Source organism: Mustela putorius, unplaced genomic scaffold, assembly GCF_011764305.1.
Source record: "Mustela putorius furo isolate JIRA1106 unplaced genomic scaffold, ASM1176430v1.1 tig00003834_pilon_pilon_pilon, whole genome shotgun sequence".
In the NCBI taxonomy this organism is placed as follows: Eukaryota; Metazoa; Chordata; class Mammalia; order Carnivora; family Mustelidae; genus Mustela; species Mustela putorius.
The window spans coordinates 131,306,495-131,333,635 of NW_025421987.1; the positions used below are offsets into that span (position 1 = coordinate 131,306,495).

The 27,141-nt window shown below is 41.7% G+C and overlaps 1 protein-coding gene across 2 annotated transcripts in view; it reads left to right on the forward strand.

Annotated features, from left to right (window-relative positions):
* Positions 1–483: 483 nt before the first annotated feature.
* UBP1 (upstream binding protein 1) overlaps positions 484–27,141 on the forward strand; it is a 57,530-nt gene continuing 30,872 nt past the window's right edge. For both annotated transcript variants that reach the window (XM_004774185.3, XM_004774186.3), the window contains exons 1-2: positions 484–824; positions 16,273–16,424. In XM_004774185.3, coding sequence (XP_004774242.1) covers positions 712–824; positions 16,273–16,424 — 265 coding nt within the window. In that variant the 5' untranslated portion in view covers positions 484–711. The remainder of the gene's footprint in view (positions 825–16,272; positions 16,425–27,141) is intronic.

The following is a 27,141-nucleotide window of genomic DNA, read 5'->3' on the forward strand; positions in this document are numbered from 1 at the left end:
GGAGGCTATGGGCCGCAGGGGCTGCGAATCGGCCGCGTGGGCGGGGCTGCGTTGCTCCGCCTGAACAATTTCTCGGTCCCGAAGCGCCGGGAGTTCCCCGAAGCGCCCGGCCGTGCGGGGCGGTCCTGAGCGAGGATCGAAAGCGGGGGTGGGGGCGGGGCCGGGGCGGGGCCGGGAGGAGGCGGAAGCGGCGAGAGCGCTCAAGCCGCGGCCATATAGGAGCAAGCGTCCGGGCCGGCGGAGCGGCTGCGGCGGGGTTGGCCGGGGTGGCGGGGAGCTTGTACCTGGGCGGGTGGGCCGAGGGCCGGGGTCGAGACCGGGGATCGGGTGACGGGCGGGCTGAGCTCCCGCCCCCGCGCGGCGCCGGGGAGGATGCGGCCGGGGGCTCCGGGGCGGGGCGGGCGGCGGCGGCTGCAGCGCTAGCGGCGCAGGGGGTGGGCGGCGGCGGCATGAGGCGCGGGGCAGGCGCCCGCGGGAGGGAGGCGCTGCCGGCGGCCCGGCCGCTCCCGCTGCAGCTGCTCGCCGGGCTCGCCGTGCCCTGCTTGCGGGGCCCCGGACACTCTCGTCCCGGCCGCCGCCCGGGCCGCCTGTGGTGACCATCCGCCGCGCCGCCCGAGGCTTCACCCGCGCCCTCCCTCAGGGCGCGCCCGCGGAGCTCCGGCCCCAACGCCTGCTCGCGGAGGCCGCGCCGGGCGGCGGCGAGGCCGGAAGATGGCCTGGGTGCTCAAGATGGACGAGGTGATCGAGTCCGGGCTGGTGCACGACTTCGACGCCAGCCTCTCGGGCATCGGGCAGGAGCTGGGCGCCGGCGCCTACAGCATGAGGTACCGGGCGCCCTGGGCCGGGCGGGCGGAAGCTGGGGTCTCCTTGGGGAAGGCCTGCACGACCCCGGGCCTCTGCCAGGCGCGGCTGCGCCCAGCGATGCCCGGGTCTCCTGACCGCGGAGTCCGGGCCCTGCCGCGTGGCGGTCGGGTCCAGGGAGCCCCGCGGGCGTCTACCCACCCGGGTGGCGGGCGTGGGAGGGCGGCCCTGCAAGACGCAGCGGGAACTGCTTCTGAGAGCTGAATTTTTGCTGTAAAAGTGGCCGGCTGTTAGGATGGCTTGGGTTGGTGGGGGAAGGGGCTTCCTTTTCCTTGGAAGTGATTTACAAGTCCCTTGGAGCTTGAATAGTGTACGAAATGGTAGAACTTGTATTGGGAAAATACTCCAAGGTTTTGGTTATCAGTTTCTAGTCTGTTCTACATTGTAGTCTTTTCTGGTTGCAAATTTTAATCATTTGCTGTTACAATAGTAATTATAAATGAAAGGAGACTCGGCGGGAAAAAACCCCCTAACTTGGTGATTGTTTCAAAGTGAAATATTTCATTTTGGTAACCACTCTCTCGGGCTTTTTTTTTTTTTTTTTTTTTTTTTTTGAAGAGGCTTTAAGATGCAGTGATTGCACAACAAACAATAGTTTGTTTAGTCTCTGCTGGCTGTACCAGTAGCCATTCATTTTGTTTAATGTTGAAGGTTGAAACAGATCAGAGCTTAGTTTCTGGCCTTTATCCTGAAGAATGCTGTATTGGGTATTTTATGTTTTTGTTTTTAACTTAGGTCAGTTTGCTGGCTCTTTATTTTTATTTTTAGCAGCTATGTTGAAATACAGTTTATGCAGTATAAGTTCACCTGATTAAAGTGTACAATTCCATGGTTTGGCAGCTTTTTGTTAAGGCGAATTGAGATTTTCTGAATGTGTTCTTTAAAGTAATGCCTGCTGTCTTTGAAGTGCTGTCCAGTCCTCTAGTAGCTTTCGTACATCTCACTGCAGCTCTCAGGGAGGGCAGAGAGCATAAATGTCCTGAAGAGAGACTTGGGGGTCAGAGCAGGCCTGGAATGGGGGGGGGGGGGTGCACCCTGAAGAAATTCAGCTTTTATATTTTAAAGGCAAACTCTGGGTAATAAAGAACTCTCAGAAAGAAGGAGATGTTTCTTAGAGTGTGGAAGTGTGTGGAGGAAAACCATTGGTCACCAGATTCTGACCCTGATTGGGTATGTGCTCCTTTCCCTGAACTTGGCACTTGCTGTTTGCAGTTGTGCAACTTCAGGGCTCTGGATGAGGTGGCTTATTTTCTAGAACAGCTGTCTCAGTTGAAGAAATTGATTTATTGAAAGTCACAGGGTCATCCCACACAGTACTAGAGACAGTGATTTCCTAGTTAAAACACAGACCTCAGGTGCCATGCTGCTCCTGGAGACCAGTTAAGGCACATGAAGGGAATTTAGTGTTTTCAGGTGAAAAGTTGCTTCTCGGGTCTCAGTTATGGCTAAATGTAAGTTTGTGGCCAAGAATTTTGCTTGTTAGGGTTATCTTGAGCTTTTACTTTTTTCCTAGAGTTTTATTTCTTTTAGTGACCCAGCCAGCTAATGAACTTTTGTGTGTGTTTTAGTCTGTGAAAAGGAAAGAAAATCATGATTTTAACCTTTCCCTGACCTTGTTCTTAAAATAATGTCTGACATCTTTATGATTATGGGTCTTATACAACACTTGGCCATGGGGAAACTTTCCATTAAATGTTTTTAGTTATTGCTTACATGGTGTGTCATTTAATCTAAAATTTCAGGTATTTTTGAAGGCAAGTACCAGTTTTTAAGGAGTTATTTAGGTTTGTTTGTTTGTTTTCGTATTTAATTGTATCCTCAAAACTGAGCAGCTGATGAGAGTTCTTGCTTGCCTCTTGCAAATTCAAGGGCCTTTATATGAAATTCAAACTTGGGTAGTTCCAAAATGGACGTGATACAGATTGTCTGAAGTAGGCTTTACGCTGTTGGAGGCCTTCTTTAGATTGCACTTCCCAGCTTGGACCAGGAGTCCTAAGAAGGCTGGATCTTAGGAGTGCCTGGTATCTCTCTTCTTCATGGGCAGGTAGTCTCTTTTCATATCGCATCAAATGGGAAGTAAGGCTATTGATGCTTATCTTTCTCTTTGATTTCTTTTTTCTAAAGCTCAAGAATTAAACTCAAGGTGCTGAATTTGAAATTATTGGAAAATGACTTCTTAATGAAATGAAAGGCTGCCTACAAAGTAAATTTTTTAAAATTCCAAAGTGAAGTATGCTTACTATATTTGCTCTTTGGATGGTTTAAACCACCCTTTTTATTTTTATTTTTTAAAGATTTTATGTACTTGTCTGACAGAGAGCACAAGCAGAGGGAGTAGCAGTAGAGGGAGAAGCAGGCTCTCCACTGAGCATGGAGCCCAGTGTGGGTCTCGATCCTAGGACCAGGAGATCATGATCTCAGCCAAAGGCAGACACTTAACTGATTGAACCTCTCAGGCCCTGTAAACCACCCATCTCTAAAGACTTTTTAAGAAATGGTTTCCTTGATTTGGGGGTAGAAAGATGGTTTCTCTCAGTAGTCTGACTTAAAAATCTGTTTGCGTTAGGGCACCTGGCTGGCTCCATAGAACATTGGCTCTTGATCTCAGGGTTGTGAGTTCAAGCCCCCAGGTTAGGCATGGGACTTACTTTAAAAAACAACAACAACAACAAAACAGAACTACTTGCATTAAACTGCAGGCTGATAGTATTAGGCTATGCTGTGACAAATTTTTGATGCTGTCTTTTCTTCTTCCCCTCCTCTTTTTCCTCTTGGCTCTGTTTCATTTTCTCTCCCTGTCACCACCCTTCTCCCTTCCTTCTGTGTGTACTGGTGTACCACATTTATATGTGAGATATGAGCTACTGCAGATTCTGTTTGGAGTGAGGCAGGTCATAAATGTTTTTAGAATCTTAGTTATAATATCAAGATTCTAGAGATGGATGAAGAAACCTTAGAAACTTCTAAACCAATCCTTTTATTTTAAGTGAGTAATCTGAAGCCCATTGATGTTACAGTATTGGGATGCAGTGACCTGCTAGTGATACTACCATTCCAAATGAAGGCTAAGCTTCCCCTCACTGAAGGAAGGCTGAAACCCATTGTACCTTGAAATCTGGGTCATTCATGTTTTCTGAAGTAAGGGACAGATAACTAAATGACCTTTAGGAATTAGCTCATTAAGACTTTCTTAGGAGGGTCTTTCTTACCTCCTGGTAATTTTCTTCCCATCTTACTGTTTACATGAAATTTAAAATCTATAACAACTTAATTTTTAGGACTTGGGAAGTACTGTGATCTCTTTAGATTACACATAAAATATTAAATTATTACCTCACAGAAGACATTGGCCACGTAGACTGGGGAGACCTCAGGTTGTGTGAGGCTCTTGACCCCGGTTGTCTAAAAGATGTCACTGGAGGTTCTTGATCTCATCAGGAGAAAGACTTGAAGGACAGACACTACACAGAAGTACGAGCAGGAAAGTTTATTAAAGCAAAAGTATGCTCTCAAAATATGAGTGCTGGTGGGCTCCAGGGAGTGTGGCATCTGTTAGGGTTTGGATTTCTATCCACGCCCAGTGTGGAGCCCAGCACAGGACTTGAACTCAACAGCCCTAAGATCAAGACCTGAGCTGAGATCAAGAGTTGAACGCTGAACCAACTGAGCCACCCAGGTGCTCCTGGGTTTCTCTCTTAACAGTTGTTAACAAGAGGGTGGAATATTCATCACTTGAGGAATGAATTTCTTGGAAACATAGCCTTTTCTTCCTTATTTGGCCAGGGGTTTCCTGTCATGATACCAGTGTTGGGGAGATTTTAGGTATGGTAATGTAGTGTAATAATAAAGGAATAATGTGAACCTTGGCCTACTTTGTCAGCCATCTTGGACCTGTCTGGTTTGATCCAGTTTCTTGTGGTTTTGTTTTGGAATGCTGCCAGGACAGGCCTCTGACTTCCTTATAGTTGGCAATGACTTCCTATATGCTGGCTTGCAGACATCCTATTAGAACCTAACTAACTGCCTACTCTAAAACCATTATAGTTATTTCCCGGGAAATGATAGGCTCACTTTTTCATTTTTGAGGAAATTTCTGTCACATAACCAGGTCTGAATAATCACAGTTTGTTAGTTTTTCCTTTAAGTTAAACTAACTTTAACTTCTGTGAGAGAAACTGCTCAGTCAGACTCCAGATCAAAGATTATTAAGGTGGCATAAAAGCTTTCCTTGAGATAACCACTGCACTTTGGTGTGCAGCAGAAATATACCTACCCAAGAACCAATATATACTAAATTAATCATTTTTATGCAGTGATACCACTGCCTTGATTTGGATAGTTTGGATCCACTGCCTCGATTGATGTTAAAGCCCTAGCAGGTTTAATCACCATTGGTTGAATGCAAATGTCATCAACGTGATAAGGGCAAATATTGTTTTAGTATTGTTCTGAAAATAGGTTTGACCTCCCAAATCCCCTGAAGGAGTCTGTTTCCTCAGGATACCACAAATCACACTTTTGAGAATCTCTGGTTTAATGTGTATAGTTATATCTATAGTTTGGATGCGTAAAATGTTTTCTTCTAAATTAAAGTAAACCCATTATTAAAGCTTGAAGAAGTTAAGTAGCCTGCCACAGTGTCCTTCCACAAATGGTGGAGCTAGGATTTGAAGCTCCAGAGCTGGTGTGTGACTTCTTTCCATTGCACCGTTTGGCTGCCTACCAATTAATAGAGAGGTCCATCATAGAACATGATCTTTGTAGATGGGAGAAAAATCAGCCAGGAAGGCTGTATATATTTTTTCTTTTTCTTGTTGGAGCTTGCTTTTTTTCCCCCTCCAGGACCTTGCCGAACTTAATAGTTCTCCCCCCAACCTTTTTAAAGATTTTATTAATTTGTTTGGCAGAGAGCACAAGCAGGGCAAGTGGGAGAGGGAGAAGTAGGCTCCCTGCTGAGCAGGGAGCCAGATGCAAGGCTTGTTCCCAGGACTCTGAGATCATGACCCAAGCTGAGGGCAGACGTTTTAACTGACTGAGCCACCCAGGCTCCCATGAACTTAATAGTTCTAATAATTTGTAGGATCTCAGACTTTGTAGTTAGACAATATCTTTAAATAATGGTAGATTTGTTTCCTCCTATGTGATCTTTACATTTCATTTTCTTGCCTTGGTGTGTTGGTTAGGGCATCACTGTAGTGTTATTTAGAACCACTAAAACTTGAGTTTTTAGTCATAATGATTTTAGAGAGTGTTCCCAAAGTTTCATAAACAGGTTATCTTTGTTCCTAAATGAGATTGGTCTTCAATTTTCTTGCACTCCTGGTATTTTTTTTTTTTTTAAACATCGAGGCTGTTGGGTATGATAATAGCCATACCCATCACATCAGTTTCATGTGAGATGGATAGCTTGCTCTTTTTATGTGCCATAAGTTTTATTTATGTATTTATATATGTATGTATGTAGGCAGGCTCTATATCTAACATGGGGCTTGAAGTTACAACCCTGAAATCAAGAGTTTTGTGCTCTGTGAATGAGCCAGCCAGGTGTCCCTAAACAGTTTTTTATGAGCTGAGACTTAATTGCTCAAGATTTTGTAAAGTTCACCTGGAATACAGCCTGGATTTGGTGATTTTAACTTTCTTGCACAAGTAGATATTTGACAGTACCGTAATTTATTTGACATAGGAGTATTCAGAATTTGTGTATCTTGGCAAGTTGTGGTAATTTTAAATTTCACCAAAAATTGTCTGCTCTGAGTTTTCAGATTTTTTTTTTAAAGATCTCTTCAATATTTGTGATGATGCCTTTTCTTTTACTTTATATACTACTTGTGTCTTTTCCTTCTTTTGTGACGTATTTCAGAGGCTTGTATCTTCAGTGCTTCTCAAAAAGCCAAATTTTGGCTTTACTTTACTTTTCTGTTGGATTTTCTATTTTACTTTTGTGGTCGTTTTCTTCCTTGTTTCTTGATTGCTCTTGTTATTTTCCAAGTTGGTTGGTTGGATGCTTTTTTCTTCTTTGGTTTTGGTGGTTGTTTTCTAACAGATGCATTTAAGGCTATATATTCAGCTAAGTATCTCACAGGATTTGAAGGCAATGCCTTTTTTTCATTCAGTTCTGTTGTTTTCTTTTTTATTTTCTTTCTTTAGTTCTTCATATATCCTGGACCCTAGCCTTTGATCATGCATATATGTCATAAATACCTCACCTCTGTGACATGCCTTTCTGTTCTCTTTTTGGTGGCTTTTGAATGTTCTTGATTTTGATATGGTCAGATTGACTAATCTTTTCACTTATAGTTGGTCTTTCCTTACTGTGAGTGTGTACGATATTCTTACAGTCTTTTCTAAAGATTTATTACTTTAATTTTTAATTTTTATATATTTTTAAGATTTTATTTGTTTTTTTTTTTTAAAGGTTTTATTTATGTATTTGACAGAGAGAGATCACAAGTAGGCAGTGACGCAGGCAGAGAGAGGGGGGGAAGCAGGCTCCCCGCTGAGCAGAGAGCCCGATGTGGGGCTTGATCCCAGGACCCTGGGATCATGACCTGAGCTGAAGGCAGAGGCTTTAACCCACTGAGCCACCCAGGCGCCCCTGTTTTTTATTTATTTGACAGAGATCACAAGTAGGCAGAGAGGCAGACAGAGAGGAAGGGAAGCAGGCTCCCTGCTGAGCAGAGAGCGCGATGTGACCTGAGCTGAAGGCAGAGGCTTTAACCCACTGAGCCACCCAGGTGCCCCAATTTATTACTTTATATGTCACACCTAAGTTTACAGTCTGTCTGGAGTTATTTTTTTTCTTTTGTTTTTGGTAAGGGTAAGGTAAGAAGTAGGAGACCAATTGCGCTTTTCCCTGTTAGAAAAGACTTTTTACTTGAGCCTCTTCACAATGACATTCTGTAAATCAACTGTCCAGAAGTGTGGAGTTCTGTTTCTAGATTCTGTATTCTGTCCTTGTGTTCCTGGGGAATACTCAACTACATCATGCTTTGTCATTATACTCTCGGATTCGATTTGTTAATTTTTAATTTGGGTCTTTGGCCTCTCTATTTATGACTGAAATGAGCTTTTCATTTTCATTTTTAGTTCTGTTTGTAGCTAGTTTTGACTTCAAAGTTACATTAGACTCATAAAATGAGTTAGTGTATTTATTCTCTTTCTGTTCTGTTTGAAGACTTTTTGCGAGAGCTGTCTTTGAAAGTTGGACAGAACTTGCCTATAAAATCATTCTAGGGCAGGAATTTTCTTTGGGGGAAAATTTTTAGCCACAATATCAGTCTCTGTAGGATTATTTTAAAAAGACTTTTGTGTCTTGAAGAAAGTTTTTGTAAGCTTTTATTTTTGTAAGTAATCTCTACACCCAACACAGGGCTTGAATATACAACCCCAAGATCAAGAGTCACATCCTCGGACACCAGGGTGGCTCAGTGGGTTAAGCCTATGCCTTCAGCTCAGGTCATGATCTCAGGGTCCTGGGATCAAGCCCGGCATTGGGCTCTCTGCTCAGCTGGGAGCCTGCTTTCCCCCTCTCTCAGCCTGCTTCTCTGCCTACTTGTGATCTCTCTGTCAAAATAATAAAAAATCTTAAAAAAAAAAAAAAGTCACATCCTCCATTGACTGAGCCAAGCCTTGGTGCCCCTGTGTCTTAAAGAAAGTTTTGATGAACAATTTCCTAGAAAAATAATTTATCTTATCCATAGTTTCAAATATGTTGGCATAAAGTTGGTAGTGATATTTTCATCTTTTCAGGTTTTTTTTTTTCTTTAAGATTTTATTTATTTGAGAGAGAGGAACATGAGTAGGGGGTGGAGGGAGAGGAAGAAGTAGACTCACTGCTGAGCAAGGGAGCCCCTTGTGGGGCTTGATCTTAGGACTCTGAGATCATGACCTGAGCTGAAAGCAGATGCTTAACCAACTGAACCACTCATGCAACCCTCATTTTTAGTTTTTATTGGTGATACCTCCTTTTTTATTCATACTTATTTGTTCTTTCTCTTTTTGAGTTGTCTCTCCTAGACAGATACATATAAATATAAATTTTGTAGGGCATATTGGACCAGACCCCAGACCTTTTGTGCCCTTCGTATTTATTTGTTAAGACTACAAGAAACTCCAGAATTTTAGGATACTGCTTTTCTCCTGTGTTTTGGTCAGCACTGTGGCACTGCACCCCCTCAGTTCTTTCTTTCTTTTTTTTTTTTTTATTTGAGAGCGTGAGCGCACATGTGCATGCATCTGCGAGCATGGGAGGGAGAACCAGACTCCCCTCAGAGGAAGGAGCCCGATGCAGGGCTCATACCCATGCTCCTGGGATCATGACTTGAGCCCAAAGCGGACACTCAACTTACTGAGCCACCCAGCCGCCCCAGACCTCCTTAGTTCTTAGCCATCTCCCCTTACTTGCCGGTTCCTAACATCCTTCCACCTTGCCTTCTGGAACCTTCAATCTGCCATCACATGGATTGAATTGTGTCCCCCAAGAGGATATATTGGAATTCCTAAACCCTCAGGACCTTAGAATGTGACTTTATTTGAATAAGATTTTTATAGAGGTAAATCAACTAAAAATGATGTAATGAGGACAGGCACTGACTGGTGTTTTTATAAAGAGAGGACCTTTGGGCACAGAGGGAAGATTAAGTGAAGACCTACAACGGGAAGCTGGCCATGTAATTTGGAGGGATGCATCCACAAGCCAGGAAGTGCAGGACTTCACCAAACACCAGAAGCTGGGGGAGAGGCCTGGACCAACTCTGCCAGGAACCTTATTTCAGACTTCTAGCCTCCAGAGCCGAGAGATGTACATTTCTGTTAGTTTGAGACACCCAGTTTTTGGTATGTTGTTACGGTAGCCTGAGGAGACACAGGCAGTTTTGTCTCATAATGATATCTTCATCTTCCTGTTCCTTTGGAAAGTAGGCAATCCTTCCAGTCTATATTTTTCCTCTGAAGCCCTTGCAGGTGGTGGTGGTTTATTTCCATAGGCCGCCTGCTGCCCCAGAACATGAAGGAAGTACTTCTCACTGTTACTTTTAAGCTATGCTCCCTTTCTCCTTCCTTGTAAGACCCCCAACTTTGAGTTTCATGTTACCAAATTTCAACCAATCAGTCACTCAGTTATTGCAGTCATCTTTTTTTTTTCAGTGTTCCAAAATTCATTGTTTCTGCACCACGCCCAGTACTCCATGCAATACGTGCCCTACTTAATACCTACTACCAGGCTCACCCAACCCCCTACACCCCCTCCCCTCCAAAACCCTCAGTTTGTTTCTGAGTCCATATTGCAGTCATCTTAGTGATTTCTGGGTCAGTCCTCATTTTTAAAATTTTAGGTCCTGGTTCACTGTCATTATCTGACGCTACTAAATTCTCGGTGATTTCAGAAGATATCCAAATGGACCTTCCAGTACCCTAGCATTTCTGTTCCCTGTATCTCTCTTACAGTGGGATATCTTCAGCTTCTCAGTCCTATGATCATATGTTAGACCTTGATATTTCCAGTCACATATAATACCAAATTCAGAGTTCAGTGTTAACTACTACCTTTCTACCCTTTCAGCTCACTCCTTCAGTACCTTCCTCTTGCTGTCATTTGGCCCACCTACGATTCTTGATTCGACTCTATTCACACTTTTTCTTTCCTTTTTTTTTTTTTTTTTTTGCAATTTATTTATTTTAGGAGTGCCTGGGTGGCTTAGCCATTAATCATCTGCCTTCTGCTCGATTCATGATCCCAGGGTCCTGAGATTGAGCCCCACATTGGGCTCCCTGTGGTGGGAATCCTGCTTCTCCCTCTCCTACTCCCTTTGCTTGTATTCCTCTCTTGCTGACTCTCTCTGTCAAATAAATAAATAAAATCTTAAAAAAAAAATGTTTACTTTAGAGAGAGCTCATGAGCCAGGGACAGGCAGAGGGAGAGGAAGAGAAGCAGACTCCCCACTGAGTGCGGCTCCAACTCACAATCCTGAGATCATGACCTGAGTCAAAAGCTGGAGTGAACCACCTAGGTGCTTCACATCCTCTTGAACACCTTTTTTTCCCCTTCAGCCAGTTTTAATTTTCATGGACAGTCGTTGTATTTCGTTGCATATAGCTTTGTCTCTCTTGCCCTCTCTTGGTTTATTTCCTTCCCATCTTTTTTATTTTAGCAGAACTGTAACCCTGATTAAATGTGATTTTTCACTTCCTTTTAGTCACCTAAGCAGTTGAATGTGGTCAAAAAGTACTGAGTGGTCTCACTTGAAGTTCACAGCCTTAGTGTTCTAGTGCATCCTTTTGCCACTGCGTTGTTCCCATAGTGGTCTTGTCCACTGTTCCCCATCCCAGCACTCGATGACTCCAGGACTCCTTGGACCCTCCTACCTCCCACCACATCCTCCCCATTCCCGCTTTCCACTGATTGAGTCCTTTACTTTGTACTTCCTTCTAAGCTTAGATGTTTTTCTTGACATATTTAGGTGTGGTTTTCTTTTTTTTTTAAAGATTTTATTTATTTATTTGACAGAGAACACAAGTAGGCAGAGAGGCAGGCAGAGAGAGTGAAGCAGGCTCTGCACTGAGCAGAGAGCCCGATGCGGGGCTCGATCCCAGGACCCTGGGATCATGACCTGAGCCGAAGGCAGAGGCTTTAACCCACTGAGCCACCCAGGCGCCCCATTTTTTTTTTTTTTAAGATTTTATTTATTTATTTGACAGACAGAGAGAACACAAGTAGGCAGAGAGGCAGGCAGAGAGAGAGAGAAGCAGGCTCTGCACTGAGCAGAGAGCCCGGGTGTGGTTTTCTTTTATTTGTCCTGCTTTGGTTATTTGGGCTTCTCCAGTCCTTGAATTGGTATATTTCATTAGTTCTGGAACTTGCTCAGCCTTTAATTCAAATACTTCCTCCACAATATTTTTCCCTCTTCTAGAACTTCAATTCAATGGAAAATCTCACTATATCCTTTCTTTCTCTTTTGCATTTTTCCTCATTTCACTCTGCTGCCTTCTGAATAACTTATTTTTGCCTATATGCCGGTCTACTTATTCACTCTACTCTACATTTCTGTCTACTTTTAAAGCTAAGTTTTTAATTTTAGCAATTTTGTTTTCCAGTTCTAGAAGTTCTATTTGGGGAATGCCTGGGTGTCTCTATCAATTAAGCATCTGCCCTTGACTCAGGTCATGATTCTGGGGTCCTGGGATTGAACCCCGTATCCAGCTCCCTGCACAGCAGAGAGCCTGCTTCTCTTCCTCCTGCTGTTCCCCTTGCTTGCGCTCATTCTTTGTCTCTCTGTCAAATAAATAAATAAATGGAATCTTTAAAAAAAAAAGAAAAGTTATTTGTTCCTTTTCAGTTTTGCCTACCCTTAAAATTTCCTTTTCCTTGCAATCTTTTTGGGCTTGTCTTTTATTTCTTTAAACAGAATAAGCATAATTTTATAGTATGAGTCCATTAATTCTAGCATCTGAATTCTTTGAGGGTATCAGTCTGTGTCCAGTTAGAAAAATAGAAACCATTTAGATGTTTAAAGCAGAGAAAGATGTAGTGAAGTATTAGTTTGCAAAGGTGCTAGAAGGGTTCGGTGCGTTGGGGGAGGACTTGTTACCTGGTTGCTCCTGGGCTAGCTGCTGAAGGCATGACTGCCCGGAAACCTGTGCGGTTTCCTGCCTCTCTGTCTTTTCCTATCAATGCTTCCCTTGTACAACTTAGCAAGACTTCAGCTGGCAAGAAGTCTTATATATGTAGTTTCAGACCTCGAACCCTCTGCAACAGAGGCAGAAGAGAGCTGAATACCAACAGACAGATCTGGAACTGGGTGTAGGCCATCTGTTGTTTTTGCTATTGGTTCTTGCTCCCAGAGTCTTGTCTTTGTGTGCCTAGTTATTTTTGGGTACTGGCATTTCACAATTACTTGTAATAATTTGAAACCTTGAGAAACTTTTCATTTGGTTGTCAGATCCCTGGGAGCTCTACCTGTTGGGGATATGGGATTATAAAAACAACTGAATACTAGAACTTTCTTCAGGTTCACCCTAGTAGAAATGATGCTCTTAAATTACCTAGGCACTTGGTTTTTTCCTTTTAGTAATAATTGGTTATTAAAGTTGCAGTTGGTTCATTGGTTCAGGAGGTACTGGAGACCCTTCTTTGTGCTTAAATGCTGGGGTGAATCAGTGAAGTGAAACAAATTTGGGGAGATGGTTATGTATTTATAGGTGATAGAGATTTAAGTCCTTTGTACTGTGGGAAGGTGATGAGCTTTTTGTGGATAGATAGAGCAGGACAGGAGAAGTTGGGAACATGGATGCGAGGACTGCAGCTGTCTGGCTGTCACTGTGAAGGTGACATTTAAAGGGAGTGCACTAGAGGGACATCAGCAGAAGAGTAGAGCCAAACCCAAAGCCAGTGACAGGGTGGGAAAAAGGCAGGGTGGGAGGCTGGTATGGGGGGCAGGGAAGTGAGGGCAAGTGAAGGAGGGAAGAACAAAGTGAGTGGGGTCTTGAAGGGACCCTAGTTGAAAGACTCTAGCTGAGGGAGAGAGTTCAAAGGAATGAAATGATCTGGTTTATGTTTGACGAGGAACACTGACTACTGTGTTGACAGGAATGCATTTTCTAATGAAGTTAAAAATTAATTGGGATTTCAAAGGAAAATGATCTTTTTTAAGATTTTATTTTCAAGTAATCTCTATACCCCACCCAACTTGGGGCTCAAACTTACAACCTAGAGATCAAGAGTTGCATGCCTTACTGACTGAGCCAGCCAGGCGCCTCTTTGTCTTGTCCTTTAAATACTTACATATATAGGACATAAGAATGTATATATTTTTTTCATCTACTGTAGAACCATTTTGACTGTTATAGTTGTTTTTCATGAAGAGAGTTGTTCTCAAGTCTTAAAGTACCTCTTTTAAGTCACCTGAAAAGTTTCTATATCTGCCACAAGGTTTTATATCTGTGCCACTTAGGTGACCTCTAGGTTGTGCTGAGAAGAGCCATAGAGGAGGATTGGCGACCATTGCTGTGTGTTTCTGTTATACTTGTATGCTTAGAAGCATTTTGACAGTTTCCAGGGATAAAGAGGAGGACTAGTGGGTAATAGGTCTCTGAATAATCAGTCTGGTGCTTTAATAGAGTATATGCAGGGAGGGGGGAATGCAATGCAGGTTTTTTCTCCCATCTTAATTATTTCAACATTTTGTTCTAAGTTGAATTCAATTAAAATGGACTAGCCAGATATCTTACTTAATGGCCTGTAGAGATAAAAAAGGAAAGCAAGCAATTCAGACAAACCCTTGCTATTGGTGTTGATGTAGTAGTTATTCATTTGGTTATATTTTTTAAAAGATTTCTTTTAGAGCAAGGGGGAAAGCATAGGGCAGGGGGAGGGGCGGAGGGAAAGAGAGAATCTAGAGCAGACTCCTTGCTGAGCAGGGCTTGATCTCACAACCCTGAGATCATGATCTGAGCTGAAATCAAGGTCCATACCTTAACTAGCTGAGTCATCGAAGCACCCCTCATTTGGAGATTTTATTATTTTACTTTTTGTTGAGGAACGAACATGGAAACATTATCAAGATACAGAGGTACAAGTCAGTGATTTATCTCAAAAATAAATACCTATAACTCCTACATTAATGATGGGAATGTAAAAATGGTGCAGCTGCTTTGGAAAGCGTTAAGCATTTCCTCAAAAAGTTAAACAGTAACCATATAACCTAGCAGTTCTACTCCTGGGCTTATATCCAGGGGAATTAAACATATGTCTACATGAAAAACATGCAGCTATTCATAGTAGCATTATTCATAATAGCTAAAAAATGGAAACAACCCAAATGTCCCAGAATGGATAAACACAGTGTGGTCTATCCATACATAAGGGAATATCGTTCACCCCCAAAAAGGAATGGTGAAGTACTGATATATGCTACAACAGGGGTGAACCTTGATAACATATTAAGTAAAAGAAGACCATATGATTCTATTTGTATTAAATGTTTAGAATAGGCAAATGCATAGAGACAAAATAGATCACTGCCAATACCAGGGGTAGGGTTGGGGGATAGGGCTGGGGAATGACTGCTAATGGGTGTGAGATTTTTTTTGAGGTGATGAAAATGTTCTGGAATTAGATAGCTGTGGTAATGCACAACTCTATTAATTTACCAGAACCCGTCAAATTACACACTTTAAAAGGGTGAATTTTTATGGAATATAAGTTATATTCGCAGCTCTTTTTACAGCAAAACAAAATAAACACATCCATGTGTGTTTGGGTTAACAGAGAATATAGAGAGTGCCCCAGAAGCCTCCCCCGACCCTCCTCCCTTCCAATCAATGCCACAAATTATTCTTGGGGGAAAAAATAGCAGCTGTTTCTACTGCTGCTGTTCCCTTGCAGAAGAAGCCATTGTTTTAGACTAAGCATGAAGCTTTATGCTCTCAGTGTTTGCTAGGCCTTGCAGGGTACTTTTTGTAAAGTACCATTTTAATCAAATGCTTCTTTGTGATTTTATAGTACCAATATGACCTACCTTTCAAAATAGGTAGCTATGCACTCTTGACTTGCTGTCTTTTTAAGACTCTTTTTTTAGATTTATTTATTTCAGAGACAGAGAGGACCCGCGAACATGAGAAGGGGGAGGGTCAGAGGAAGAAGCAGACTCCCTACCAAGTAGGGGCTTCAATCCCATGACCCTGGAATCACGACCTGAGCCAAAGGCAGACGCCTAGCCGACTGAGCCACCCAGGAGTCCTACTTGCTCTTGTTTTAATAGAGATAATATGGAGTTTAAAGTTTTTGAAGAATTTTTTGAAGTAGCATGTATAGTATTAGATCTTTTGATCAGTAAGTAGCTTGGACTTTATTAACTATTAAATACTTTTTATTTTATCTGCCTCATCGTAACTGCTCCCCCCTTCTCCCCACACCCACACTAGAGATATAGGTTATTAAACTCTCTTTTGGGGAGCCAGATTAACATGAATAGTTCTTTTATTCTGTGTGACATTTTGGAGTTTAAATTTTTTTTTAAACTCTATTTATTTATTTGACAGATCACAAGTAGGCAAGAGAGAGAGCGGGAAGCAGGATCCCCGCCGAGCAAGAGGGCCTGATGCACGGCTTGATCCCAGGACCCTGAGATCATGACCTGAGCTGAAGGCAGAGGCTTAACCCACTGAGCCACCCAGGCACCCCTTAAATGTTATTTTTATTTATTTTTTTAATAAAGGTTTTATATATTTTTTAAATAATTGCTACACCCACCATGGAGCTTGAACTCACAACCCTGAGATCAAGAATTGTACACTCCACAGACTGAGCAGGCACTCCTGAGCTTAAATTTTAAAAGAATCTGCGCTTCCATGTTTTTATATGCTTTTAAATATTTTAAACTCAAGACCAGTGTTGGTTCTCTTGCCTTTCAGCGATGTCTTGGCGTTGCCCATTTTTAAACAAGAAGATTCCAGCCTTCCACTGGATGGTGAGACTAAACACCCACCCTTTCAGTATGTGATGTGCGCTGCCACCTCGCCTGCGGTAAAACTGCACGACGAGACTCTCACTTACTTGAACCAAGGTGAGTATGGCTGCATTGTGCTCTGAATGAAGGACGGACACACAGCTTGAGCGTTTGGGCTTTACAGCCGAATTTACAAGTAGTAATTTAAAATTAGATGATTTTTCTTAAATTTGATAACTTTAGTTAACAAAAACCATAGGCATTTACTGTTAGCCAGCAGAGTTGTAGTTCATGGAACCTGATATGCACAAAGAGGGCCCATGCAATAAGATTTTTTACAGGGTTTTTCAGGCGAAATCCAAAGGAGAAGCAAGTGGGAAAGGATGTCAGTTATTTTTAGGAATGCTGGTTTCAATATGGAACTTGAGAATGAATCAAGGAACCTGGGTCTCAGGCCTGAAGCAGGTTTGTGCTGAAAATAGACAATCTGCACCAAGATGGAGTCTGTGGCTAAAATAAGCCATGTCCGGGGCGCCTGGGTGGCTCAGTGGGTTAAGCCACTGCCTTCGGCTCAGGTCATGATCTGAGGGTCCTGGGATCGAGTCCTGCATCGGGCTCTCTGCTCAGCAGGGAGCCTTCTTCCTCCTCTCTCTCTCTGCCTGCCTCTCTGCCTACTTGTGATCTCTCTCTGTCAAATAAATAAATAAAATCTTAAAAAAAATAAAATAAGCCATGTCCGATTTTGTCTACTCATATCTTGTTCGCACTTTATGAGAATATCAAGTTTTGCTGATAGGAAAGTGAGAGCTGGTAGAGTGGAAAATGGAGATGTGGGGGTATAATTTACTCTTGGAAATTATAAGGTATTTTTTTTGAGGTTCTCTCAGCAGTTTGGGCATAGGCCAGTGTGACTAACCAAATTAAACAAAAGTACTTTGTTACATAGCTATGAATTTGTTGGATACATTGAAAGCACGTTGCACCCTTATTTTTAAATAAAGTTAGAACTTTTATTCTTATAAAAATAGTACATCCTCTCACTGTAGAAAGATTAGGAAATATGTCAAGACATAAAGCTGGAAATTAACTGCTCTCACCAAGATAAAGTAGTTTACCTTATAGGTATATTTTCTTATGTGTACATCTACTTTATTTTAATAAAATTGGAGTTAATATCCGTTCACTTAAGAACATATTATAATTATTTTTCTGTCATTAAATAGAATCTTTAATTCTTTGAATGTTTGGACAGAGCTCTGGGTTTTGGACTGCTATGATTAGCATTCTGAAATGTGGAAGAATAACTTTAGCTTTCATTCGATATATAAATGCAGGATCTATGAAGTTTTACCCCAGGTTATTCTACCATAGCACTTGTACAATACCCTAACTCTGTTGTTAACATTGTTTGGGTAGTCATTCTGTTGTTTGAGACTTACGTGTCTTTTTATTTTTTTAAAAAGAGAGAGCATGGAGGAGTGGAAGAAGTGACCTTCCCTCTGAGCAGGAAGCCCAATGTAGGACTCAAACCCAGGACCCTGGGATCATGACCTGAGCTAAAGGCAGACGTTTAACCATCAGAGCCACTTAGGCATCCCTTAAGTGTCCTATTTGAAAGGCCCTTCATTGAGCTTTTCCCTTTCTATCTGCCCCTCACTCCGCTCGAGTCTGCTTCTCTCTCTGCTCTTTATCCCACTTGTGCTCTCTCTCAAATAAAGAAAATCTTAACCACAAAAAAAGAAACTACTTTAAATTTATATGGCAAGATTTATTTTAGATGTAAAAATAATCAGAAGAAACCATGTGGGGGCACAGTTATTCACTCTAGCTTTATTTCTAATGACTAGGAAATAACCTGTATTTCTCTTACTTGGAGAATATTTGAGTAAGAACTGTTATGTGCATATAATGGGATGAATGAGTGTACGTGTGTACACACACACACACACCCTTGTTTAAGGGAATGTGTTGGATGTGTCTGTCTGTTGGCCTGGGGAAGTATCCATAATTTATCACTGTTATTACTAAATGGAAAAAGATCTCTCGTGTTTTTAAAAATTGCAATTCCCCATCTGTAGTGATGATAGATTAGATTGACATTCTCTGAGTGCTTACTATGTATTAAGCATTGTACTAAGTACTATACATGTGTTTTTTAATTCCCACAGTAACTCTAGTAGGAAAAGTTTTATTAATCCATTTTAGGGGTACTTGGCTGGCTGAGTTGTTAGAACATGTGACTTTTTTTTTTTTTAAATCTTTTTCAGAGAGAGAGTGCATGGTGAGGGGAGAGGGAGAGAAAGAATCCTAAGCAGGCTCCACACCCAGCACAGAGCTCTATGTGGGGCTTGATCTCATCTCCCAGAGATCATGACCTGAGCCAAAATCAAGAGTTGGATGCTTAAAACAGAGCCACCCAGGCACCCCTGAGGTCCAGTATGTGACTCTTGATCTTAGGGTCATGAGTTCAAGCTTACTTTAAAAAGATCCACTTTCAGATTTAAAAACCAAGCTGAGAGCAGTTGATTAACTTGTTCAGTGTGAATTTGATCAAGCTTAGATTTGAAAAACAACTCTTACAATTTTTACATGTATTATTCCCTTGAAACTACTGTCTCTGTCCAGTATTTCCAGCACCTTAGCAGGCTCCGTTGTATGCCCCTCCCAGATGATACTCCAGCTTGACTAACTAGTGTAAGTGCCGGCGATTTTCTTGCACTTGACTCTGCTCACTGCAGTTTTTTTTTTTTTTTTTTCCTTAAGATTTTAAGCTCCCAAGCTGGGAGCCAGACACAGGACTCAACCTCAGGGCCCCAGGACCATGACCTGAGCTAAAGGCAGATGCTCAGCCAGTTGAGCCGCCTAGGCATCCCTGCTCACTCCAGTATTAATAATGTATCTTGGCTGTAGAATATATCTTTTAATTTCTTTGTCTTTTAAGAAAAAAGTGGAAAAGTGAACTGTATATGTGCCTGGGTAGCTCAGACAGTTAAATGACTGCCTTCGGCTCAGGTCATGATCTCGGTCCTGGGATTGAGCCCTGCATTGGGCTCTCCGCTCAGCGGGGAGCCTACTTCCGGCCCTTCAACCCCCACCCTGCCTGCCTCACTGCCTATGTGTGATCACACTCTCTCTGTCAAATAAATAAATAAAATCTTAAAAAACAAAAACAAAAACACATGAATGGGGATCTGGGTGGCTCAGTTGGTTAAGCATCTGCCTTCAGCTCAGGTCATGATCCCAGGGTTCTGGGATTGAATCCCACATTAGGCTCCCTGCTCAGCAGGGAGTCTGCTTCTCCCTCTGCCCCTCCCCCCTGCTTGTGTTCTTTCTCTTGTGTGCTCTCGCTCTCTCTGTCTCAAATAAATCTTTAAGAAAAAACCTGAATAATGGGGTGCCTGGGTGGCTCAGTTGGTTAAGCGTCCAACTCCTGATTCTGGCTCAGGTCATGGTCTCAGGATTGTGAGATCTGGCCCCATGTTGGGCTCCCCATTCAGGGAGGAGTCTGTTTCTCTCTCCCTCTCCCTCTGCTCCTTCCCTTGCTTGAGCACATGCGTGCGCTTGCTTTCTCTCTCTCTCTAAAATAACTAAAATTGTTATTTAAAAATTGCCATTTGGGGGAGGCCTACGTGGCTCAGTCAGTTAAATGTCTGCCTTTGGCTCAGGTCGTGATCCCAGGGTCTGGGGTCAAGTCCTGCATCAGGCTCTCTGCTCAGGAGGGAGATTTTTAAATTTAATTTAAAGATTTTTAAATCTTTTTAAAAAAAATTAAAAATGCCGTTTGAATAACTATTAAAAACACATTAAAGTATTCATAAAGGAATTATTTCATATACCTTTTAAAAGAATTGTAAAAACTTAAATACAATACATGAGTGTCAGGTATACATATTATAGTGTGTATAGTTCTTTCACAGACTTGTCTCCTAGCATTTATCACTTGGACAAAAGGTTCTGGATGCATGATTTTTCATGGTTCCCCTGAGATTGTTTTCAATTTTTTATATATGTGTATGTTTCTAAGGAGAGGATCCATAGCTCTTTCCAGAGACAGCAAGGTTTGGCTTGGGGAGAGGTGTGGCTGAGTGTCCTTCACCCCATCTCTTTAAAGCTGCAGAAGCAAACAGGTCCAGGCTCAGCGAAGTACCTTCAGGTGATAGGACTCCCTTTTCAAAGGAAATATTCTCAGTAGTACATGTGCAGTTTTGACCTTTTCTTTTTTTTTTTTTTTTTTAAATAGAAACCTTTCCTGAAAAATAGTGTAAAGAGAATTTGGGTTAGCTATGGACAATAGTAATGAGACTTGATTATTTTATTTATTTATTTATTTTTTTGATTTTATTCATTTATTTGACAGACAAGAGATCACAAGCAGGCAGAGAGGCGGGCGGGGGCGGGGAACAGGCTCCCTGCCGAGCAGAGAGCCCAAGGCGATCCCAGGACCCTGAGATCAGGACCCAAGCTTGAAGGCAGAGGCTTAACCCACTGAGCCACCCAGGCACCCCGAGACTTGATTGATTTTATCTGGAATCCAGTAAAACCCCATGAACATTTTTTTTTTTTCAGCTGGAGTGACATTGTCATGGAAAGTTCTTGTGAAGTCTTCCTGGCTGACACCATTTTAGTATTGATGATTTGACATAATTTACTGCCTGTGTTTTTAGGAATCAGAATGTCACTCATTTTTAAGGCTTATGAATCCTTTTTTTTCTTTGATTTAAAGATTTTATTTGTGTATTTGACAGAGAGAAACAGTGAGAGAGGGAACACAAGCAGAGGGAGTGGGAGAGGGAGAAACAGGCTTTTCACTGAGCAGAGAGCCCAATGCGGGCTCAATCCCAGGACTCTGGGATCATGACCTGAGCTGAAGGCAGATGCCTAACGACTGAGCCACCCAGGCACCCCTCATGAATCCATTTTCTTGAATTCAGATGAATTCTTCAGTTCCACCAAGGAAAATGACTTAACATGGCAATGTTGCCCCCTTTTTTTTTTTAATATCAAAAAAGGACATATAAATTCTGTAAGAAGGGATTAGCCAGCACAAGTTTATTCTTTTTTAACTCACATGTGAGTTTAGCTGCATTCATTCTAGTATACGGGAGGAAAATTGGAAATAATGGGTGATTAATGAAAGCACAATTATCTCCATTTTATGATTATATGAAAACTTCAGAAGGAGTAATTACTCCTACATTATCTAGTTGGATTATTGACCATGCCATGCTTTTTATAGATAAAGATTCAAGAGTATTCTGATTACAAATCTAGTTTTCTTAACTACCCAAGTAATTACTGGAATAGTTACTAGAAAAGTTCCAGTGTTTTCTAAGTTTTTAGTTGTCACCATTTAAAATTTAAAAAGGTTTTTTTAAAGATTTTATTGACAGATCAGGAGAACACAGGCAGGGTTGAGGGGCAGAGAGAGAAGCAGGACCCCCTGCTGGGCAGGGAGCCCAATGGGACACGATCCCAGGACCCCTGGTATCATGACCTGAACTGAAGGCAGTCACTTACTGAGCTACCCAGGTGCCCCAGAATTTAACGGTTTAAATAGATGATTTATATAGATGGTTCAAAAGTCAAAAGGTATGAAAGGGTATACAATAAAATGTCTTCTTTGCCTGTCTCCCATTTACTGAATTCTGCTTGCCTCAGGCAGCCACTGAATTAGAACCATTTAAAAATACCTAAGAGGATTCTAATCACGTTTTATGACAGTCTTTATATAACAAAAATTTATATAGTTAATATTTTATTGAATTTATTCCAGTAGACAGTTATTCATGTGATGGGTGAATTGTGTGCTTAAGCGGGATTATGGTTAATGTGATGGTCTTGTCACTAAAGGATGAAATGTAAAAAAGAACTTAACCTTAGCATCTCTGTGGTAAGGTGTGGTAGTTGCTGTCATATGTGGCTGCCGATGAAACTCCACTGCCTGGGATATAAACACCCCTGTTGCCTGTTAGATGTCCTTAAGCACATTCTTCACATACCTTTTGGTTTCTTTTAAATGTTTTTTCACCTAGTTACAGTGAGCAGTGATTTAAAGTCTCTTGTGTCTTTTCTGCATGTGGTGGGGTGGGAGGTGGAGAGGGCCCTGGTGAGTAGGGGCTGTCTACAATCTCTGGAACGAGGCTGCCTGTGTGGGAATTCCATGCCCTCATTTGCTAGCCTAGGCGAGTTCCTTAATTTAATTCTCTCCACGTAAGGTAGTTGAGAATTAAATTGTATAATGTGTATAATGCACTTATAAGCTGGGCAGCACACAGGAAGCACATGAACTTTGCTGCTGTTACTGTCGTTTATAGCTAAGTAGCTTTTTGGTTTTTTTTTTTTAAAGATTTTATTTATTTATTTGACAGAGATCACAGGCAGGCAGAGAGAGAGGAAGAAGCAGGCCCCCCGCTGAGCAGAGAGCCCGATGCGGGGCTCGATCCCAGGACTCTGAGATCATGACCTGAGCCGAAGGCAGTGGCTTAACCCACTGAGCCACCCAGGCGCCCCAGCTTCTTGGTTTCTGACTGTACTGGAAAACCCAACTGTTTAGACCTTGGTTGCTCTGTTAGTTTCCTGTTGCTGTTGGATGAGCAGCTCTTTTAAATGGTTAGGACCTAACCTGGGACTCCATACCTGTGTAATGACTCAGGAGATCTGTCACGTATGTTGGAAACTGTGGTGTTATATTCTTTGATTTTTTTATATTATTTTAAAAAAATATTTTATTTCTTTTAAGATTTTATTTATTTATCAGAGAGTACAAGCCGGGGGGAAGGACAGAGGAGAGGGAGAAGCAGACTCCTCGCTGAGCAGGGAATCTGATGTGGGGCTTGATCCCAGGACCCCTGAGGTCACGACCTAAGCTGAAGTCAGACGATTAGCCAGCTGAGCCACTCAGGTGCTCCTGTAGATTTTATTTTATTTTATTTTTTTTTAAAGATTTTATTTATTTATTTGACAGACAGAAATCACCAATAGGCAGAGAGGCAAGCAAAGAGAGAGGGGGAAGTAGGCTCCCCGCTGAGCAGAGAGCCCAATGCGGGGCTCGATCCCAGGACCCTGAGATCATGACCTGAGCTGAAGGCAGAGGCTTTAACCCACTGAGCCACCCAGGCGCCCCTGTAGATTTTATTTTTAAGTAATCTCTGTACCCAGCATGGGGCTTGAACTTACAACCCCAAGATCAGGAATCACGGTCCTTTGATTGAGCCAGCCAGGTGCCCCTAGAGAAACCATTTGAAGAATAACAAGTGTATGGGGACTTTTTTTTTTTTTTTTTAAATTACTTTTGATTTTAGAAGAATAAAAGTCTGTGGTAGTTTAATGTAGGAACAACAAATCCTGAGCTGTGTTTGTAGAAATAGATTAAACTTTATATTGAGTACAGAAATGTTCTTGTTAGATTGATTGGAAAAAATGATACAAAGACAGGAACATTGAGGTTTGTCCTTGATTTGATTTTTTTTTCAGTCATGAAAATTTGAGATTTTGAAGATCATAAGATAATCCTGGTGGGACAAGTTATCCTGGGCAGGTTGCTCGGCACCTCTTCCACCGCCCATCTCACTGGCTGCTTTTCTTACTGTCTATCCTAGAGAAGTATCTTGACCCGCTTCTCTTTTTTCTACATTCAATCCTCAGATGATCATGTCTTTAAGTAGCTTTACCTAACAGCTGTAACCCTGAAAAGTCCTCTGTTAATATCTCCAATTGGGATTTCTTCCTCTTAGCTCCACATTTGTAAATCAACCTGATTATCAATTTGGATGGCCAGTAGGTATCTCAGACTTAATGTAGTCAATTGCACTTATGATTTTCTCCCCTAGATCTACTCCTGGTGGTTTTCCTCATGTTGAGGACCTTCTGTGGCCAGAAGTTTGGAATAATCCTCAACTCTTCCACCACCCCCCCACACTATATATCTAATACACCAGAAAATGCTTAGTCTCTCCCTTCAGAATAATCTCCAGAGTGACAGTTTCTTTCCATCCCCACTCCTGCTATCCATGGAGTGACTGGGACTGAGGGATTTATGCTAACCTGATATGCGAAAATTGATTTCAGTGTGATTTTAATTTGCATTTCTCTGATGAAGATTGGATGTTTTTTAATATGTTCAAGAACCATTGGCATTTCTTCTTTTGTGATTGTGTTTATGTCTTTTGCTCATTTTTTTTCTTGTAGGGATGTTGGACATTTGTGATTTTGTAGAAGTTTTTTTTTTTTAATTTTTAATTTTTTATAAACATATATCTTTATCCCCAGGGGTACAGGTCTGTGAATCGCCAAGTTTACACACTTCACAGCACTCACCAAAGCACATACCCTCCCCAATGTCCATAACCCCACCCCCCTTCTGCCAATCCCCCTCCCCCCAGCAACCCTCAGTTTGTTTTGTGAGATTAAGAGTCACTTATGGTTTGTCTCCCTCCCAATCCCATCTTGTTTCATTAGCAGTTCTTTATGTATTAGTCAAATTAGCCCTTTGTGTCTAATGTGAGTTGCAGATATTCCCCCTCTTGGCATTTTTCTTTGTATTGACGAGTCAGAATCCCCTAGTCAAAGAATACAGTATTTAACTTAACAGGGGTAGCCAGGTTGCTTTTCAGAAGGACTTTCATCAGTTCATATTCCTCCCACATTTTATGTGCGTATTTCTCATCCACTTGCTTTTTAATTAAACATTTTTTGTTGATCTGATAGCACAATCATTTTAAAATTTTTGTGAGGATGAGTAATTTTAAGTGTATAATGATATAGTTAAAAAAAATGCCTATTCATATGCTTTATTTTAAAATTTATTATTTTCTGAGTTTAGATCCTTTGTTAAGTATGCTGCAAATTTAACTCTTTAAAAATGTCTCTTGCCATAATATTAATTAGTGGTGATCTCTCTGTTGAATGACTTAAGGACTCTTCTTTAGTAACTTACTCTATATAATGGTTTTCTCTCACCAGCTTTGAAGTGATCTGCTTGTATTTTGTGACCAAATAAATGATCTAGTATCCTTTGTATATTTTTATATAGGGTAAGCCCCATTGGAGTGTGGACTAGATCATAAAGATCCCCAAGTTCATATGGTACTAGAAACATTCCTTAATTACTATTGATTTTCTTCATGTCAAATTATACTGTCCTATTTATTACTTAATGACAGATAATTCAGAAGTCATTTTTGCAGGTTTGGAGTACATTCTTAACTTTTGGCAGCAGCTCATTTTCTTAATTATATAGTTGGTGTGTGACCATCTGTTTGTATTTTCGTATGAACACTACCTGACCAGTGAGAGAATGTGAGTAGGGCTCATTGGTCACAAGGAAGAAGGCTCTAGGATTAAAATTTGGTCTTAGCTCACACAAAATACAGTACACATATGTTCATAGTATCACTACTCATAATAGCCAAGAAGGAGAAACAACCTAGATGTCCATCAGCTGATGAATGGATGAACAAAATGTGGTATGTTTGTGCAGTGAAATAATATTTGCAATAGAATGTAATGCAGTACAGTTACACATTGGACTGACTGCAGGTTCTGTTCCAGAGCTCCACAATAAAGTAAGTATTGCAGGAAAGTGAGTCACATGAATTTTTTGGGTTCTTAGTGCATATAAAAGTTACCTTGACACCATTCTGAGTCTATTGTGTGCTGTAGCATTAATGTCTAAGAAAACATGTATATACCTTTTTTTAAAGGTTTAATTAATTTATTTATTTGATAGCGCAAGCAGGGGGAGTGGGAAAGGGAGAAGCAGGCTGCCTGCTGAGCAGGGAGCCCAACATGGGGCTCAGTCCCAGGACTCAAGATCATGACCTGAGCCAAAGGCAGATGCTTGACTGGCTGCCCCAATATTTTTTTTTAAGATTTTATTTATTTATTTGACAGAGAGAGAGATCACAAGTAGGCAGAGAGGCAGGCAGGGGCGGGGGGAGGGGAGCAGGCTCCCTGCTGAGCAGAGAGCCCGATGTGGGGCTCAATCCCAGGACCCTGAGATCATGACCTGAGCTGAAGGCAGAGGCTTAACCAGCCACCCAGGAGCCCCCTCCCCAACATTTTTAATTTAAAAATTCTTTATTGCTTAGGCACCTGGGTGGCTTAGTTGTTAAGCATCTGCCTTTGACTCAGGTCATGATCCCGGGGTCCTGCGATTGAGCCCTGCATTGTGTTCCCTGCCCAGTGGGAAGCCTGCTTCTCCCTCTCCCACTCCCCCTGTTTGGGTTCCCTCTTTCACTGTGTCTCTTTCTGTCAAATAAAAATTAAATTTAAAAAGATTTTTTTTTTTTTAAATTCCTTATTGCTAAAAAGTGACCTATAATGACTCTGATCATAGTTCACCATAACAACTATAATAATGATGAAAAAGTTCAAAATACTGTGAGAGTTACTAAATGTGATGCTGTGACACAAAGTGAGCAGATGCTGTTGGAAGAAAGGGTGCCCCAATAGACTTGTTTGATGCAGGGTTGTCACAAACCTTCAGTTATAAAAACAAACAAAAAAACTAATTTCTGCAAAGTGCGATATTTTAGTATATGTGCTGCCGAAGCGAGCACTGCAAAGTGCGATAAAGCAGGATGCAACAAAAGGGAGATATGCCTATCCTAGTACCTTCTATAACATACGAAAACCTTGGAAACATTCTTCATAGAAGTCAGTTAATCACATAGGGTGTGATTCCATTTGTATCAGGCGTGTGAAGTGGGCAAATCCCTAGAGACGGAAAGTTAGATTGATGAGGGGCTTCCAGGGGCTGGGGTAGGCAAGGATGGGAAGTGAACTGCTGAGGGGTAGGATTTTCTTTTGGGGGTGATGAAAATGCTCTAAAATT